Here is an 18317-nt window from a genome sequence, read left to right as displayed (position 1 = left end):
ATCCATCCATCCATCCATCCATCCATCCATCCATCCACCCACTCACTAATCCATCCATCCATCCATCCACCCATCCAGCCGCCCATTCACTTATCCATCCACCCATTCACTAATCCATCCATCCATCCATCCATCCATCCACCCACCCATTCACCCATCCAATCACCCATCCATCCACCCATTCACTAATCCATCCATCCATCCATTCAACCACCCATCCATCCATCCACCCACCCATTCAACCACCCATTTCTCTATCTACTAATCCATCCATCGACCCACTCACCCATCTGTTTATCTACCTACCCCACCTTCAGCCCTATCCACACCCCACCTACTCTTCCTCATCCAACCATGTACCAGCTCATCCACTCATCCCACCATGATCCTTTGAGCTCCTCTCATCTACTAGGACTTCTGGTGAGAGCATGCACAGACACCCACGCATGTGAAGCTGGCTTGCCTAGGGACTGGTGAAGGACATGGGGCTGAGGAGTGCTGGAGAGAGCTGCTGGGCTTCTTAAGCCTGAGGTCATAAACTTGGTTTCCAGTGAAAAGAACCACTATGGCGGGAAGTGTCCATCGACAGGACAGGGATGTCTGAGAACCTGGGTGAGGAAGTGTGAGGAAGTGTGGTTAGATTCAGGGACCCGGGTCAAGGAGGTGTCTAGATGAGTTCCACTCATGAGTCCATCCATATCCTTGGCCTTCCCAAGGTCCAACACCCATCCTCTCTTAAGTCCTGTGTGTGATGCTGCTCTGAACATGTCTGAGTGTAGACTCCAGATCTCATTGTGAAGATTAGGAGATGAGTGCTGGGAGAGCAGGCAGCTTGACTAAGGCCTGTCTTTGGTGAGTGGTGGCAAAGATGGCAGAGCTGCCAGGCCCCCCGTCATCTCCCTGATCCCTGAGTCAGGGGAGTCTAGGGTGCCCAGGTGTGATATGAACAGGGCCAAGAAGCCCACATGCTTGGCTCTGTGGAGGTTCTATCTACAGCCCTACCTTTCACACCATCAACTACTCAACAAACGTTCTAGCCCGAGGAATCTTGGGATGGGTGTAGGAGAGAGATTTCTGAGTTCAAATCTGGGTTTGTCATTCCTCTGAAGTGTCCATAAGCCCTTTACACAGAAACAGGAGATCCAGCTTCCTGTAGGCCTGCCAAGGGCTGCACATGTCTGGAAGTGAATAGGCTATGGAGGAGCGGCAGTCAGGTCCCTATGCCCATAGCCCACCATTCTGAGTGTCCTTGCTAGAGCTGTGTGTGGTCACAGAATTGGCACTTGAGTCTTAATTCTATAGTATTGCATTGAATTTTATGTGTATGAGTGTTTTGCTCACGTGTATATCTGCACACCAGGTAGGTGCTAGAAACTGAACCTAGATCCTCTGAGAGCAAAGTTCTCTTAAGCACGGAGCCATTTCTTTAGCCTCAGATAGGAGCAGAAAGCCTCACAGACCTCTGAGAAATACCCCTCCCACTGGCCTGGGGGCAAAGGTCACACAGCAGGAGGTGGCACGACTCAGTACTGCAGGAAGAAGCCAGATCGATATACCTCCTATTCTTGGAGCTCTCTGCAACAAGAGCTGAGCCCAAGTCCTGGATAGGAGGGGTTTGGCCACGTCTGCCTCTGCCAATGACTCTGCTTAGCTCAGAAAGCGGCAGACGGCTTTGTTGACTAAGAGGCTCCTCCTGTTTGCCATCTGCCAGCTAGAAGGGCCAGGCTTCCTCGCCGCAGGGTGGGGTCTACAGGGGCCAAGAGGGTGGGTTTGGGGACCCACTTCCACATACCTTTCCCCATGGGCCTTTCTTTCTTTCTTTCTTTCTTTCTTTCTTTCTTTCTTTCTTTCTTTCTTTCTTTCTTTCTTTCTTTCTTTCTCTCTCTCTCTCTCTCTCTCTCTCTCTCTCTCTCTCTTTCTTTCTTTCTTTCTTTCTTGACAGGGTTTCTCTGTGTAGCTCTGGCTATCCTGGAACTCACTCTGTAGACCAGGCTGGCCTCGAACTCAGAAATCTGCCTGCCTCTGCCTCCCAAGTGCTGGGATTAAAGGTGTGCACCACCACTGCTGGAGGGCCTTCATTTCTAAGCTTCCAGGTACATCAGTGCAGGAGCCAGCAGCTGTGCTCAGGTATGGGAGCCAGCCTCTTTGCTGCTTGAGTTATGGGAGCCAGGCTCTGGGGTGAGACAGGACACCCTTGGCTAAGATGCTTGCTCACCTATAGAGGCTCAGAGGTTGGGAGGCTTACCTGCCATCACACAGAGGGAAGTATGGTCAGCCACAGGATTGAAGCACCAGTAGAGCAAGCCCAAGGCAGCCTGGTTCCTGGGGGCTGTGATCCTGTAGCTAACCTTAGGTTGAGCCTGGCCTTACCCTGCTAGGCCTCTTCTGCCGTGGCTGATGGATGGCAGTTTCTTCCATTGCCCTCTAGATTTCCTGTTACAAGATTTTTGTTTGTTTTGTTTTTGTTTGTTTTGAGACAGTCTCACTATGTAGCCTTGGCTGTCCTGGAACTTGCTATGTAGACTTGGCTAGATTCACACAGAGATCTGCCTGCCTCTGCTCTGCTCCCCACTCCAAATGCTGGAATTAAAGGTGTGTGTCACCACTCCAGGACTGTTATAGCTTTGTCATGGAAAGCCACACACCTATATTATCATTCACCAGTGTGTTGTTCCATGGCTACCTGTTTCATTGGTCACTAAGATAGCCATCAGACTGTACCCAGCATCTGGGTTATTTGGCCATAGATGGGTACCAGATAAATGTAGGCCCATGGAAGGTGCATTCCACCAAGTACCTGATGCTGAGCTGTGGAAACCCAGCCAACAGTGACCAGGCTTTTCTCTGGGTGGGTTGTTCTCCTAGAGTGAAATTGTCACCTCATCTACAAACGCTGAGGATGACTGACTCCCTGCTGGGTGGCCATGGGAACCAGAGATGGAGAAGGTCATGTAGAGGCTGATTGGGACTCAGTTCCCAATTCCAATCATTAGAGTTATTATTATTGGTTGAAGACCAGCTGGCTAGTGAAGGGGTCTGTTGTGTTCCCCAGAGCTGAGAGGAGAGGCCGGGACTGGAAGTGGTACAGCTTGACTCAGCTGTATTCAGTGACAGAAGCCCCGCCCCTCAGCTCCCCTTCCAGACTCTATGTATTCCATTCAGTCTAGCATCAGGAGGCTTAGATCAGTAATCTGGGTCCTGCCCAGGACCACAGGCTATACAAGTTGGTATCAGGAGACCACCCGTCACAGAACTCTTTCTCTTGGTATCAGGAGACCACCCCTCACCCCTCACAGAACTCTTTCTCTGTACCAGGAGGCAATGCCCCATCCACCCTGTACCAGGCAGGTGGTTCAGTGCTACCAACCCTGCCCCTGGCTGGAACAATGTAGTCCAGACACTCCTGCCAGCTCCGCCCCTTCTTCAGGCTCCACCCTATTTACCAGTAGCTCCGCCTCCCCCCTCCCCAGCTTGAACCTGGAGACTGTCTCCTAGGCCCAGCTCCGCATGCAGACCCGCCCTATTTATATTAGGAGCCCTGCCCCCGATTCCCCGCCAGTTCGGGAGGCCCCGCCCCTCGCGGATTGCGAGGACGCGGGCGCGCGGCCGCAATCGGAGGAATACGGCTTGGTGGGCGGTTTCCCGCGCCGAGAGGAGAGCTGGCCACTGCGCTACCGCCTCGCTCGCAGCTGCGCCGGGCTGTAGCCTAGCTCCGCGTTCCGGAGTCGCCGCAGCCCACGGGCAGGTGAGCCCAGCGCGCTCCGCGCTACCCATACCCGGCGCACAGGGAGTCGGGGGCGCGGTCAGTTCGCTGCGCCGGGCCCAGGCTGTCGTCGCCTCTCCCAACGCACAGCGCAGCAGCTAGGTGAAGCCACAGGTGGGTGGCAGCTGGGGGCGGGGCCGGGATGCTCAGGCCTGTGGTTCCCTGGGGGGAGCTCGATCCCCTGAGGTGGTGATGGGTGGGTGCGCAGGATACAGGCCGGGCCCAGCTCGCGTGGGAGACTGACCCTGCTCAGGGCTCCCCAAGTGCTCAGCGTGATCCTACACTACGCTGGCTTCAACCCTAACAGGTGGTGACCCCTGAACCAGGTGTCAACCCCATGGGGCCTTGGCGGATGACTCCCATGTACAGTACCACCCCCTGACATCCCTGACAGTCAGTTGACAGCTTGGCATAAATGCCAACTTCTTGATAACCCTAAGGTGACCCCTTAACACAAGTCCGACCCTTTGACAGCCCTGACAGGTGACATTTGAGCACAAGTGTCACTTCTGACTCCTATTTCTTTCCCCAGACTCTTGGTCTCTTGCCTGTCGCCCTCATGAGAAAAACCAACATGTGGTTCTTGGAACGACTTCGGGGGTCTGGGGAGAACGGAGCCAGCCGCGGTGAGGCTGGTGACAAGTCCTCCAAGGGTCCCTTGTATAGCAACGTGCTGACTCCGGACAAGATCCCCGACTTTTTCATCCCGCCCAAGCTGCCCTCTGGCCCCACAGAGGCTGAGGGACAGGCGGACCTGGGCCCCTCCACCTCAGAGCAAAACCTGGCTTCACCTGGGCCCCGCCGAGCACCTCGCAGTCCCCGGCTGCCGGTCAAGTTGGCCTCAGAGAGCAGGAGCCTGCTGAAGGCAGCCACACGACATGTGATTCAGATAGAGAGTGCGGAGGACTGGACGGCCGAGGAAGCCACCAACGCTGACCCCCAGGCGCAGGGTGCCATGTCATTGCCCTCTGTGCCCAAGGCTCAGACATCCTATGGCTTTGCCACACTGGCCGAGAGCCCCCACACCAGACGCAAGGAGTCCCTTTTCCACAGTGAGCACGGGGCCCTGGCCCAGGTCGGATCCCCTGGTGCTGGCCGCCGGCGAGCAGGGGCCAAGGCCAATGGAGGTGATGGGGGTTCCCGGGAGGTTGGGGGGGCCCTGATGAGCCCTAGCCGCTACTTCAGTGGCGGGGAAAGTGACACAGGGTCCTCTGCTGAGTCGTCCCCCTTCGGGTCCCCTCTGCTGTCTCGCTCTGTATCGCTGCTCAAGGGCTTCGCCCAGGACAGCCAGGCCAAAGTGAGCCAGCTGAAACAGTCGGTAGGTCGCCATGGCTCCCTGTCTGCGGATGATAGCACACCAGACACCAGCCCAGGTGTCCGTCGCCGCTTGTCCCGCAGGGCTACCCCGGAGCCAGGCCCAGAGTCTGGCCAGGCACCACGTGGAGAGCACACAGTGAAGATGGGCACCAGGGGCAGCGTGAGGCTGCTGGCCGAGTACGAGGCTGCTCAGGCCCGCCTGCGTGTGCGCCTGCTGGCGGCCGAGGGCCTATATGACCGGCCCTGTGATGCCCGGAGCATCAATTGCTGCGTGGGGTTGTGCCTGGTGCCCGGGAAGCTGCAGAAGCAGCGGAGCACCATCATCAAAAACAGCCGCCACCCCATCTTCAACGAGGACTTCTTCTTTGATGGCCTGGGGCCAGCCAGTGTGCGTAAGCTGGCCCTCAGAATCAAGGTTGTCAATAAGGGTAGCAGCCTCAAGCGGGACACACTCCTGGGGGAGGAGGAACTGCCACTGACCTCCCTGTTGCCCTTTCTGTGAGGTCATTGGTTGCTCCCTTCTATACTTAGCTCAGCTGAGCCGGGTGGGGGTGGGCGGGGCCTGTTGCCCCGTGTTCCCTGGGTCTCTTAGTGGATTGTTCTTTTCTTAGAAGGAGATGGGCTGCTGGGGCAAATACTGACTGGAACCCCTTCCCCCTCCACCTTGGCCCATCCACATAGAGTTGTGGGGTTCGTAGCAGTCCCAGGATCCTGGTACCTAAGGCAGCTGGGACCCAGAACAGAGTTCCCTGAGTGTGGAACTTGTCCCCCACCCCCTCCCTCTTGGCTGCACGCGGGTGTTTTTCCCGCACAGCCCGGTTGCTCAGATGCTCCGATAACTTCTTTGTGACTTCCCCCAGTCTGTGGGAGGTCATCCTCCCTGGCCAGGCTGGCTCCAGGTAGGCCTAGCCTCCCAAGTTCTGGCGCTGATGTTCCATCTAGAGCTACAGGAGGGCTTGGCTGAGGGAATCAAGAAAGCCAGAGTGCACAGAGAGCCGAAGGAGGCGAGGAGGCGGTGACTCTTGGCTGATGGCTCTTTGGCACAGGCTTCCCTCCACTCCTGCTGATCAACCAGAGCCACCTGTAACCCAGGAGCTTCTGCCTCAAGCCTGTGGCTCTCTCCTCATCTTGCAAGCTACAAACCACTCTCCCAGGGTGCCCTTGGCAAGTCGCCCTTTGCTCCAGAATGTAAATAGGCTATAGCTGTGGTGGGTGGGCTGTGTGTGTGTGTATGTGTGTGTGTGTGCCCGTGCTTGTGTTGGGGGGCAGGGTTCTGGGCTGTTTATGTGTGTGTCTTTCCTGCACAGGAAATCCTCATGGGGTGGGATACATGGGTCCCTGAATGGCTGCTGTGTTTTGCACAAACTCTAAGACTCAGAACAGAATGGACTGCCTGTTGGAAAATGGCAGATAAGGGAGGGTCCAGCATCCCTTTGTCTTTTGCTGTTTCCTTAAACTCTCAAAGCCCTTGTCCCTCTAGAAAAGGGTTTTGAGATTGATTGCTTGAACCCTTGAGGTGAGCCAAGCACCTCGGAGTTGAACCCCCACCCCAACCCCTGTGCCTGGTCCCCATTGTCTCTGGGACTAGGGTACATCCAGGACCTGGGCTGGTCAGTTGGAGTGGTAGACAGAGGGCCCCAGGGGTCTCTTGCTTTTTTCTGTCTCCCATCTTCTATGTTCTGTGGGGCCCTGTTTTTTATACCCTGCACTGTTTGATATCTCTGTTTGCAGTTGACTGTACGTGAATCTTTTAAGACACCTCCCCCAAATGTGTTTGTTTATAATGCTGTTTTTAGTGCAGTAAAGGTGTTTGGGGAGTGCGGGGGTGCAGGCCTACTTGATTTGTGTTTAATAACAACAGGAGTTTCACCGTGGCTGGCTGGCAGGGTGGGGGAGCCTGAGGTGAGGAAGACCTTTCTCACACTCCTACTCTCTACCGATTGGGGTTGAACAGAAGATAGAAGAGGGAGGGAGACCCTGGCTGTTGTGATGAGGGCTCACAGGTCCCAGGGCTGGGCTCTGTCCTCAGTCTCTATCCATACAACTCAGCCTGTCCCCACAACAGCCCGCAGAGTGGACATTGTGGATATCCCATGAAGCGCTGGAGGCCTGTGGACTCTGTCTAGCTATCTGGTAGAGGTTGGGAGGGGAGGCAAGCTGTGCAGGCCCCAGAGAGCTATCTCCATCTTCTTTTTAGGTTTTGCCAACCTGGTCTCTTCAGGCACTGCTGGTTGCCTAAACCAGGTACTGGCCTGGAGCTGTCTGGCCCAGGGAGACCGGAAGACAGGTCTAGAGGCTGCTGCCTAGATGGTAGGCACTTCCTACAGGAAGCCCTCTAGGGCCTCTCAGCTGGAACAGGGTTTTCTCTGCAGTGAGTTACTGTGTAGGGATAACCTGACACTGGAGTTGGAACATCTGGCCCCTGGGAGTTACCGTTCCTATGCACACATGTTCAGCATACCCAGGGTGCTGGATGAGGATGCCTTAAATGGATGGCAGGCCTCGCTGAGAGGTGGAAGGCCCCGCTGCCCCTCATTACCTTGGGGCTACTCTGTCAATGTGGGTGGGTTGGACCTATGCTAAGGGGAAGACCTGCTGTACTATGACACCTGTGGCCTTCTGCCAGCCTGGGCATGGGTAACAGCAATGGAGAGAAGAAATTGGGATGTCCAAGACCATGTGGGAAGGGCTGGGCTGGCCATGCCCGTGGCTACGGGAGAGAAGTGAGTAGAACCCAGGCTGGGTGCCCTGGTGACTGGAGGGGGAGGTTCAAGGATATGGACTGACATGTCTCCTAGACTCCTGGGACAGAGCACAGCTCCTGCTGTCTACCCAAGGCCCTGTGACCCCTCTGATCCCCACCAAGGACCCCATATCCCTCTGACTCCAGGACAGGATTCTGTGTCCCTCTCTGCCCAGGACTGGTCAGTTTAGCTTAGTGCCCCAGGGTGCATCAAATGCCCATGTTGCCATTGGGATCCCTCTTCCAGGTCCCTAGCAGCCCTTCCTGCCAGTGGCCAGATGATCAGCACCACTGAGGCTGAGGTCCTAGGATGGGTTGCCAGGGCAACTGGCCTTCTCCTGGGCCACATTCATGCCATTCAAGAGCTGATGTCATCTCTGGAAACAAGTGTTCTGTGTGTCATCCTGACACCCTGTGTGGCTCTGAACACATCCCTGCCTTGGTTTGTACACTTTGTGTGTCTTAACTTGTTGTCCATATGTAATGTGTGTGTGGCCTTTTATGGCCATGTTTTACCCTGTGTCTCTGTGTCTGACTGTGGCTTCCCTGGGCCAAAGCACAGGGCCTGCATCGTGATTTCCAATATCATTGCTGCCCAAAGCTGAGAGCCCCTTTGAGCTTGGTCCCCCACTTTGCCTCATACTGCCTGGGAGGACACCTGAAGAAACACACAGCGTGTCCGGCATTGCCTGTTGACATGAGTCCCAGGAGAATTTCTCTCTGCCTTGCAACAGCCAGGGGATTCAGGCTGCAAGGTCTGTGGAGATGGCAGAGGCAGGCATGAGTGTCAGCATGCACCCTGCCAGCATGGCTTCTGTCTGAGCTGTCTTTCCTTGAAGATGCAGTGGGCAGTCAGGTGCTCACTGGTAGAAGCCTCTTAGTGGATTCTACTCACTGCTGATGCGCCATCCTCAGAGGGAACTAGTGGAAGGGATGCTGAGCTGAGGGAGAGGGTTCCATCCATGTTGGTTGCCTGGGTCCAGTTGTGCCTGCTCTCCCTGGCTGGGTGTCCTTTCAGCCTGGAAAGGTGACGAAGTCTGCTCTGTGCTCTAGCCTGATGGCTTCCAACAAGAATGCTGGTGGCAGTAAGCCTATGGCTGAGGGACAGGGGTCCTGGGATGCTCCAGGGCGAAGCACAAAAGGGACACAGCTCCAGAAGCCTGGGAAGTGGACACTTGTAAAGCACGAGCCTCCTGCCTCAGATCTGTAGAAGGCGCTGAACCTAGGAAGGGAACAGAGGAAAGGGGTCCAGGGTAGGGGGCCAAGGAATGGAGTGGAGGGGGGGGTGGGGCAACAGGGATGACTTACTCCCGCCCTGTATACCCTTGCTGGCTCTACTCTGGAGCTCTGGAGCTCCACCAGCCCTCCCTAAGCCCACTCACTGATGTGGGGTACTGAGGCTGTTTGAGGGGCCTCCCTTATCTCCATGTCCCAGATTAAGTCTCTGTTTTCCACTTGACTGTGTGGGGGTTCTAGGTGAGCACATGATCAGCTTGTGTGTGTGTGTAGTAACCCTGGGCTCAGTCCTCATGCTCTGCAATGGTAATTAACACAATCATATTAGGTGGTAATTGCAGGTTGTGGAGGCAGTGGCTCCCTGCTCCTGCTCTAGGTGGGCGGAGCCTCAGCCAGCTCAGCTGACCGACTTTGGGTTTCAAGCTGCTGGAGTTGAAGGGGAGGAAGGGCTGCATGGCAATGCACACCTAGGTGTTTACAGGGTGTGGTTTGTGAGCTGGCCACCTGTTTACCCACTTTACCATGGTTTGTATAAGCTCCTGCCATGAGGGCCACTGATGGAAGGCTTTGGTTCAGGGCTGCTCTGGTGCAGTACAGCCTTGGTTTGAATCCTGGCAGGTTGCCACTTCTCTGTGACTCAGTTTCCTCCCCAGCACCCTGCATCCTACCCTGAGGGTGGTGTGGGAGGGGTAGAGACTGAAACCCAGCACTGCGTTCTGCTTGCTGGAGTGCTGGGGTGAGAGTCAGCTTCTCCCATTGCCAGAGAGAGGGCTGGGCTGGGCCTGACTCCTGGAAGTGGGGCTTCTGTCTAGTCTACTGGGTGTCTTGGTTGAAACTAGGAGGGCTTTAGGCCTCAGGGGGATTAGCCTGGACTGGTCGGCCTCAGAACTCATGTGCCACGTCATGCCACAGGAGAGCCCTGATCGATGGTGATACCAAGAAGGCAAGAGTGATATTTTTGTCCCTTTCTAAGCTCTGGATTTTTCTTAACCCGAGAAGAGACTAAGTGTAAGATGTGAACTGTTGGCCACGTGATAGAGCTAGCTAGTATTCCATATGTTAGCTGTATGCAGTAAGTGCTCAGAGCATCCTGGCTGCACATAGCAAACAATGCATCTAGAAGGTGCTCAGATCTGGCTACTGAGTCTATAGAAGAAGGCGGGTCCCCTTGGTGACTTGTGTTCCAGATGACATCCACAACCCTCTCTCAGCTTGGGCAGTTTAGAGCAACAGTTAGATGTTATGATATGACTCCACAAGACCAGGTAACAACTCTCAGGTCCCAAAGAAACCCAGGACATATGGTTAACTACGGTGCCTATTAACATGTGGAAGTGCTTGCTGGCAGCCAGGTTCACTCAGTTCCTGTGACTCTCTGCTCTTACCTCTCCTCCCTGCACCTTCCCCCAGACTTCTCCAGCCCAGGAACGTCTGATGCCAATCAAAACCTGCCATTTTGTCCAAGTGTGGTCTTCATTCTTTTCTTGCGTCCTCTTGGTCTTCTGCTCTTGACTCCCGATCCTCTCTTTTCTCTTCCTTTCTTGCTCTCCCTGCACCTTCCCTTTCCAGTCTGGTCTACTCGGCTGGCCAAGTTCTATTTGGTACTTTCTTTCCCTGCTCTGGACTCTTCCAGATGCCTCTGGCTGTTCTCTCCCTCATATCTACAATAAACGCCCCCTCCTCAACCATACCTTGGAGCGGTCATGTCCTCATTTTTAATTCACTTTCCACTTACTCTGGGAACTTGCCGCCCTGCCAAGGGGAGGACCAGCCAGCCAAGTGACCAGCTGGCAGCCCACAATAGTGTAGCCTCAGTGAGACAGGACAATGGCTCCTGTGTGCCTGAGCTCCTGCTCAGCCACGGGCTCCAGCCAGGGCATGGTTGTGTTACCAGTGAGGGTGAGGCTGGGGGCTTCCTGGAGGGGAGGCATTGGGGGAGGGAGGTGTGTGTTCTGCACAGGGACAGGCCTGGGACTCATGCACTTTGTTCTGGGTAACAGGTTTATTTGTTTTAAGTTAAATTAATTATTATATCAGTATTATGGTTTTACTCATGAGGCAGATGCAGAGGTAGATTTTTTCCCCCCGAGACAGGGTTTCTCTGTGTAGCCCTGGCTGTCCTGGAACTCACTCTGTAGACCAGGCTGGCCTCAAACTCAGAAATCCACCTGCCTCTGCCTCCCAAGTGCTGGGACTAAAGGTGTGCACTGCCACTGCCTGGTGCAGGCAGATCTCTATGAGTCAATCTGGTTTACACAGCAAGTTCTAGGCCAGCCATGCATACATAATGAGACACTGTCTCAAAAAAGATCTATTTATTTAGTGTGTGTGTGTGTGTGTGCACGCGCATGTGTATGTAGATGACAACCCATGGGACTTGGTTCTCTCTTTCCAACATATGGGTCCCTGGGATCAAACATAGGTTGTCAGGCTTGGCTGCGAGCACCTTTATCCAGCCCAGGTAATGGGCTTGATGATGTTTTAGAAGGGGATCCCTCCCCCTGCCCCATTGCCAGTGGTCTGTGGGGCAGGACGGAGATGGGGGAGGATCTGACAAAGGAGAAGAGTGCAGAGTTTGCAGTACACAGTTGAGACACTGGAGTTGCGAGGGTTCTGAGGCACATAGCATTTACCGTTACCCACTCCCAAACACTCAGACCTGGGCAGCTGCAGCCTCATGGTGCCCACAGTGTGAAGGACCCATGAAGCCTGTGAGGAGGCTGAGGAACAGCTATGTTGCTCCTGTTAAACCTGAGAATCATGAGGAGAGAAGACTAAACCCATGATTGTCTAGTTAAAGCAAGCTGTATTTGGGGATGCTTCTGGGACTGGCTAGCCAGCTGTCTCACCCTAAGTTGGGATTTGAGAGAGCAGTTCCTGCTGGCTTCTTGAAGTTCCCTTTATAGGAGAGATAAGGTGTTCACAGGGGCATTGCTAGATATAGTGGAAGGGAAGGAACATGAGTACAGACACCATCATGTGAAAGGGTGTGGTGGTTTGAATACCCTTGGCCTGTGGGAAGTGACTGGATTAGGAGGTGTGGCCTTGTTAGAGAAAGTATGTCACTGTGGAAGTGAGCTTTGAGGTCCTACGCTCAAGCTCTATCCATGCAGAGGACAAACTCCTCCTGGCTGCCTTCAAATCAAGATGTAGAATTCTCAGCTCCTTCTCCAGCACCATGTCTGCCAGGATGCTGCCATGCTTCCCGCCATGATGTTAATGGACTGAACCTGTAAGCTACCCTCAATTAAATGTGGCCTTGGGCGTGGTGTCTCTTCACAGTAGTAAAACTCTAAGACAAAGGGGTTGCAAGCAGTTTACATCAGATTTAAGAAGCAGGAACTTATTGTTAATTATAAATAGAAACCTTACCTTGCAAGGACTTAACATAAGACCAACAGGAACTTATTCTTAGTGGTTTTAACTGCAAATAGAACCCTTAACCTGAAAGGTATAATTTCTTTGTTTTGGCTTCCCATTAACTTGCAAGATATATTGTTTCTGTTTGGTCTCACACAACAGGAAGTATGGGGTGGCCACACTGGGGACAGAAGCCTTTGGGGAGATCAGTGTCCTTATTTATGGGTAGTGGCCACCAAGACAAGGTACTTGTGCTCTCTGTTCTCTAAAGGGCCAAGTGCCCAGAATCCATAAAATGTGACGAGATCTTATGGATTTCTTATGATTCTGTAGAGTGCAGGAGGGCAGTGGGCTTGTGAATGCGTGTTTTTGTAGAGTGTAGGCTGCCAGTGGGCATGTGAATGTATGTTTTTGTAGAGTGCAGGATAGCAGTGGGCATGTGACTGTGTGTTTCTGTAGAGTGCAGAATGAATAAGAACTGAACAGCTAGCTGGGTGTGGTGGCACACACTGTTAATCCCAGCACTTGGGAGGCAGGGGCAGGTGGATCTCCTAGTTTGAGGCCAGCCTGATCAATAGAGCAAGTTCCAGGACAGCCAAGGCCACACAGAAAAACCATGACTCAAAAAGCCCAAAACTCCAAAACCAAACAGAACGAAACAAAACAAAAAAAGAACGGAACAGATAATTCTCTCTGCAGGGGTTCTCTACCTGAGGGTCATGACCCCTGTGGGGGTCAAACGACCCTTTCACAGGGGTTGGATATCAGATATCCTGCGTGGTTACATTAGGATTCACAACAGTAGCAAAATTACATTTATGAGGTAGCGACAAAATAATTTTATGGTTGGGGTTTCCCACAACATAAGGAACTGTATTAAAAGGTTGCAGCATTAGGAAGATCGGGAACAACTACTGCTGTAGAGACTCAACTGGCCATCACATTCACAGAAACCACTTACACCACCCAGGAAAACTCACATAAAAAAAAAACAAAAAAACATGGGACAACGCTTCATAACCACAGGTGTCAGGGCAAGAAGCTGCTGTGAAATTGAATCATCACACCTTAGCATGGGACTGTCATGCTAAGTACAGCTGGCTGCCTTGGAGCAATCTGGTGGTCATGGGGTTCCTTAGAAAGATGAATCCAGGGCTGGTGAGATGGCTCAATGGGTAAGAGCACCCAACTGCTCTTCCAAAGGTCCCGAGTTCAAATCCCAGCAACCACATGGTGGCTCACAACCATCCGTAACGAGATCTGACGCCCTCTTATGGTGTGTCTGAAGACAGCTGCAGTGTACTTATATATAATAAATAAATAAATCTTTTAAAAAAAAAAAAAAGAAAGATGAATCCAGGGGCTGGAGAGGTGGCTCAGCGGTTAAGAGCACTGACTGTTCTTCCGAAGGTCCTGAGTTCGAATCCCAGCAACCACATGGTGGCTCACAACCATCTGAAATGGGATCTGATGCCCTCTTCTGGTGTGTCTGAAGACAGCTACAGTGTACTTAGATATAATAAATAAAAAAAAGAGATGAATCCAGATTCACACAAAAGAAAGGTAAACCATCTCCAGGCACTACCACACACTATAGCATGGAAAGATCTTAAGTGTGGTGTGACACATGAGAATCAGGTAGAAAAAATTACACAGTATGGGTCTCCAGAGATAGGAAGTATTGAGGACACAGAACTAAGGTTTATCATAATTAATTAGATATTACTTGAAATTTACTGCAATTACAAAGCAGTTCTGTAACTTTAATTTTTTTTTGAAGCCTACATTTAATGATGGTTCTTAAATGCTTTAACCTCCCTTTTAGCCCATCACCTACCAGAGGCAGTGGAAAAGAAAGGATACGGGGGAAGTGGACCTGTTTAGAAAGGTTCTTTGGAGCAAATTCATCTGCATTGTAAGGAAATCAACAGTTCAGTTCTCAGGTCAGCAGGGGCAGTTCGATCCACCTGCAAACACTTCATGGATACACCAGCAGTCCAGTTTAGGAGCATCAGGATAGCCAAAATAGCACAAGTCAGCAGGAGGGTCCAGGGCCAAAAGGAAAAGTTCTCGGCTCTCCCTCTCTCAGTGAAGAGAAGATCAGTGAAGAAGTGAAGACCAATAAGCAGTGCACAGCTAGCTCTATAAGCAAGCCTAGGTTAGCCTCTGTTACAGTCTGTTGGGTTCTATTTATACTCCCTCCAAATACCACATGTCCTCCATGTGTTTTGCCTCCGCATGTGAGTCTGTCTCTGCTGACATCACTCAGTCAATCAGCTTGTGAACAAGAAGCCGAAGCACTCCACCAGAAGTTTTTTGGTGTGTTTCTCTCCATGGAGTCCCAACAAATGGAGCTCAATTACTCAGGCCATGCATGTGTGTCCTTAGCAAAGAATCCTTCATTGTGTGTTCTTTCACGTACTTGCTTTAGCAGAACATCCTTTCACCTGTGTCTGCTTCAGCAAAATGAAAAGTTCCTTTAAGAGTCTGCCTTAGCAGGAAAACCTAGGTCCATTTCAGCAAAAAAAAAAAAAAAAAAATTCCTTCACGTGCCTGCTTTAGCCAAAGGTCCTTTCACTTGTGTCTGCTTCAGGAAAACACTCCTTCTCATATTTGCCCCAGCAGAACACCATCCAACACAACTGACTTTCCAAAGATCCCTTAAATTATTTCCACTTCACAGTTCATTGAGTCTGTGCTGTTGATTGTCTACTAGTTAAAAGTACATGAACAGAACATGTGTAGTATAGGTGGAACAACAATATGAACTAACCAGTACCCCCAGAGCTCGTGTCTCTAGCTGCATATGTAGCAGAAGATGGCCTAGCAGCCATCACTGGGAAGAGAGGCTCCTTGGTCTTGCAAACTTGATATGCCCCAGTACAGGGGAATGCCAGGGCCAAGAAGTGGGAGTGGGTGGGTAGGGGAGCAGGGCTGGGGGAGGGTATAGGGGGACTTTTGGGATTGCATTTGAAATGTAAATGAAGAAAATATCTAATAAAAAATTTTAAAAAAGAACATGTATGGAGTCTTTTCAGCACGCACCGCACCCTGCGATGGCTCATGTCACTCATCAAGTTGAGGGGAAGTAGAATTACCTAGAGACCATGCCTCTGGCCCTGCCTGTGGGGATTGTCTAGATCATGTGGAAAGATTCACATTAACTGTGAGTGTCTTAGGCAGGGTTAGTACTGTGATGTGAAACACCATGGCCAAAGCAACTCATGGAAGAAAGGGTTTATTTGGCTTACACTTTCACATCACAGTCCATCATTGAAGGAAGTCAGTACAAGAACTCAAACAGGGCCAGAACCTGGAGGCAGGATCTGATGCAGAGGCCATGAAGTGTGCTGCTTACTGGCTTGCTCCTCATGGCTTGCTCAGCCTGCTTCTTATAGAACCCAGGACCACCAGCCCAGGGATGGCCCCACCTACAATGGGCTAGGCCCTCTGCCCATCAATAACTAATTAAGAAACACGGCTTGTTTACAGCCCTGTCTTATGGAGGTATTTTCTCAATTGAAGCACCTCCTCTCTGATAACCCTAGCTTGTGTCTAGTTGACATCATCCTAACTAGCACAGGAGGCCTATGTGTCCTGAGCTGAATAAAAATGACATTCAGTCACAACAGAAAGAACACTCATGGCTTCAGGCCCAACCATGGGGTTCATGGATCTTTGGAACAATGTGTGGGAGGAATGTGGAGGAGCTGGGCCTAGGAAAGCCCTCTCAGCCTGGCTCACTCGGTTTGAGAGCAGTGGTTCTCAACCCTCCCAATGCTGCAACCCTTTAATATAGTTCTTCATGTTGCAGGGACCCCCAACCATAAAATTACTTTGTTGTTACTTCGTAGCTGTAATTTTGCTACTGTTATGACTTGTAATGTAAATATCTGATGTGCAGTCTCCAAAGGGGCTGAGACCTATAGGTTGAGGACCACTGTTCCAGAGGGTAATGAGGGCTAAGAGGTCATCATGCAGCCCAAGAACCTGGTTTTATTCTGCTGTGTCCTGAGAAATTGAGTGAGGTTGGATTTAAAGTTAGTGGACTCAGGGCTGGAGAGATGGACCAGTGGTTAGAGCCCTGGCTGCTCTTGCAGAGGACCTGGGTTAAATTCCCAGCACCCACATGGTGACTTATAGATGTAACTTCAGTTCCTGGGGTTCTGATACCCCTCTGGACTCTGGTACATACTGAAAAATAGAAAGCCTCCTGCCTTACACCAGGAAGGTAGGCAAGACTCCACCAAAGGCTCCCACTTATATAAACAGAAATGTTGCTCTATTAGCTAATGTTGAAGTCTACCCATTGCTCTGATAGCCTTCTGAGCCCCGCAGCAAAACAGTGGACTTCCTTTGTCAGCAGGGTTTCTCCATCTCTGACCTAATCTGGGGAGTTCGAACCCCCATGCTACCTCTACCTGCAGAATGTCATGTAGCCTTGCTTAGATTACAGGCTCAGCCTCCTTTCTCCCAATAAGAACCCAATCAGCAAGCACATGAGATTCCTGGGATGCCTTCCCATGCTAATGAGGCATCTCAGGACCTTAGTCTTCAGCCAGGGACCTCTGCCCATCCTGGATATTCCTACCCCTCCCCAAAACTATGTAACTCTTGATTCACTCGATTAAAGTTAACCTGTCTCCCCGAAGCTGGTTCTGTGTATCATTCCCATTCGTACTCACAACCTGTCTGAAACCCTGTTCATCATCAGAAGGGAGACCTACGTGCATCATCCTTGAAAGCAGACAGCCTGAACTAAGAGTACAGCTGAAGGAGTAAGCTGGACAACTGACATGACACATGTGTCAGAGCTGGCAGCAGAATGAACACGGTGGCATCACCCGGGAGGCGCTGGTTTTCCAGGTATGGAAGATGCAGCATCGAAGGGCTGTGGAGTCTTCTATCACGGTTCTAGAGAACTACTGAGCCAGGCAAAGAGAGGCAGGACTGGAATCTCTACAAGAGGCTTTGAGAGGCCACCGTGTGTGTGAAAGTGAGCTGAGCTGTATGTTGCAGTAGAGACCCCAGGATGAAGTAGATGCCAGGATTGTAGTACCCCAGCATAGGAGAGCTGTAGGCATGCAGTAGGGGTGGCCCAGGAGAAAGACTGCATGTGCTTCAGGTGACAGAGCTGAAGGGGTGAGGTTACCCAAGCCCTCTGGAGCCCATATGATTCTGTCATGAACTCCAAATGTGGACATAGGGCTGAAGGCCTTGGTATTTGCATTGTGGATTTTATTCTTCTTTTGGTTTGGCAAATACCTACCCCATCCTACCCTTTCCTGCTTGGGATGAGAATGTTTATTGTGTACTGCTGTGTATTGGCAATATGCAATTGTGTTTGATTTTATAGGCGCTCACAATCAGGGATATTGTCGACTTCCAAACAGTGTTAGAACCATTAACAACTACAGAGTGGGGAACCTTTGAAATTGGATGGAATGTATTTTGCATTATGAGATGGCCATGAGCCTCAGGAGACAAAGGTTAGGGCTCAAAAGTGGTAAGTTTAGGTGTCAAATAGACAAGAGGAGTGGTGGATAATAATTATCTAGTAGCTTCTGAGGGGTCATTTAGATTAGCTTGACTGAGGAAGGAGCACCCATGCCAAGTGTGGATGGTGCCTTCCCTGTGCTGGGATCCTGGCCTGGAGAAAAGGGAGGAAACATGAGCTAGGTACAGCCTCACCATTTTCAATCCCAACAGTCGGGAGGCAGAGGCAGGAGAATCTCCTTGAGTTCCAGGACAGCCAAAGCTACATAGTGAGACCAAGCCTCTGGAAGGGCGTGTGGGCTGGTGGGGAAGAGAGTGAGCTGAGTACTAGCCTTGTCTGATTCTTGACTGGATACAATGTGACCGATTGTGCTCGGCTCCCCAGCCTTGTCTGATTCCTGA

The 18317-nt window shown here is 51.7% G+C and overlaps 1 protein-coding gene across 2 annotated transcripts; it reads left to right on the top strand.

Annotated features, from left to right (window-relative positions):
• The first annotated feature begins 3520 nt into the window (after positions 1-3520).
• C2cd4c (C2 calcium dependent domain containing 4C) lies at positions 3521-10749 on the top strand. 2 transcript variants are annotated; one of them, XM_021175129.2, is made up of 2 exons: positions 3521-3745; positions 4296-10749. In XM_021175129.2, exon 2 carries the CDS (start codon positions 4323-4325, stop codon positions 5580-5582), a length of 1260 nt encoding a protein of 419 aa, XP_021030788.1. In that variant the 5' UTR covers positions 3521-3745; positions 4296-4322; the 3' UTR covers positions 5583-10749. The 2 variants fall into 2 exon arrangements, with proteins under 2 accessions (XP_021030788.1, XP_021030786.1); XM_021175127.2 differs by having other exon boundaries at positions 3521-3877.
• The last annotated feature ends 7568 nt before the right edge of the window (positions 10750-18317 follow it).

This window comes from Mus caroli, chromosome 10 (genome assembly GCF_900094665.2).
Source record: "Mus caroli chromosome 10, CAROLI_EIJ_v1.1, whole genome shotgun sequence".
In the NCBI taxonomy this organism is placed as follows: domain Eukaryota; kingdom Metazoa; phylum Chordata; class Mammalia; order Rodentia; family Muridae; genus Mus; species Mus caroli.
This window is presented reverse-complemented; position numbering and strand designations above follow the sequence as displayed.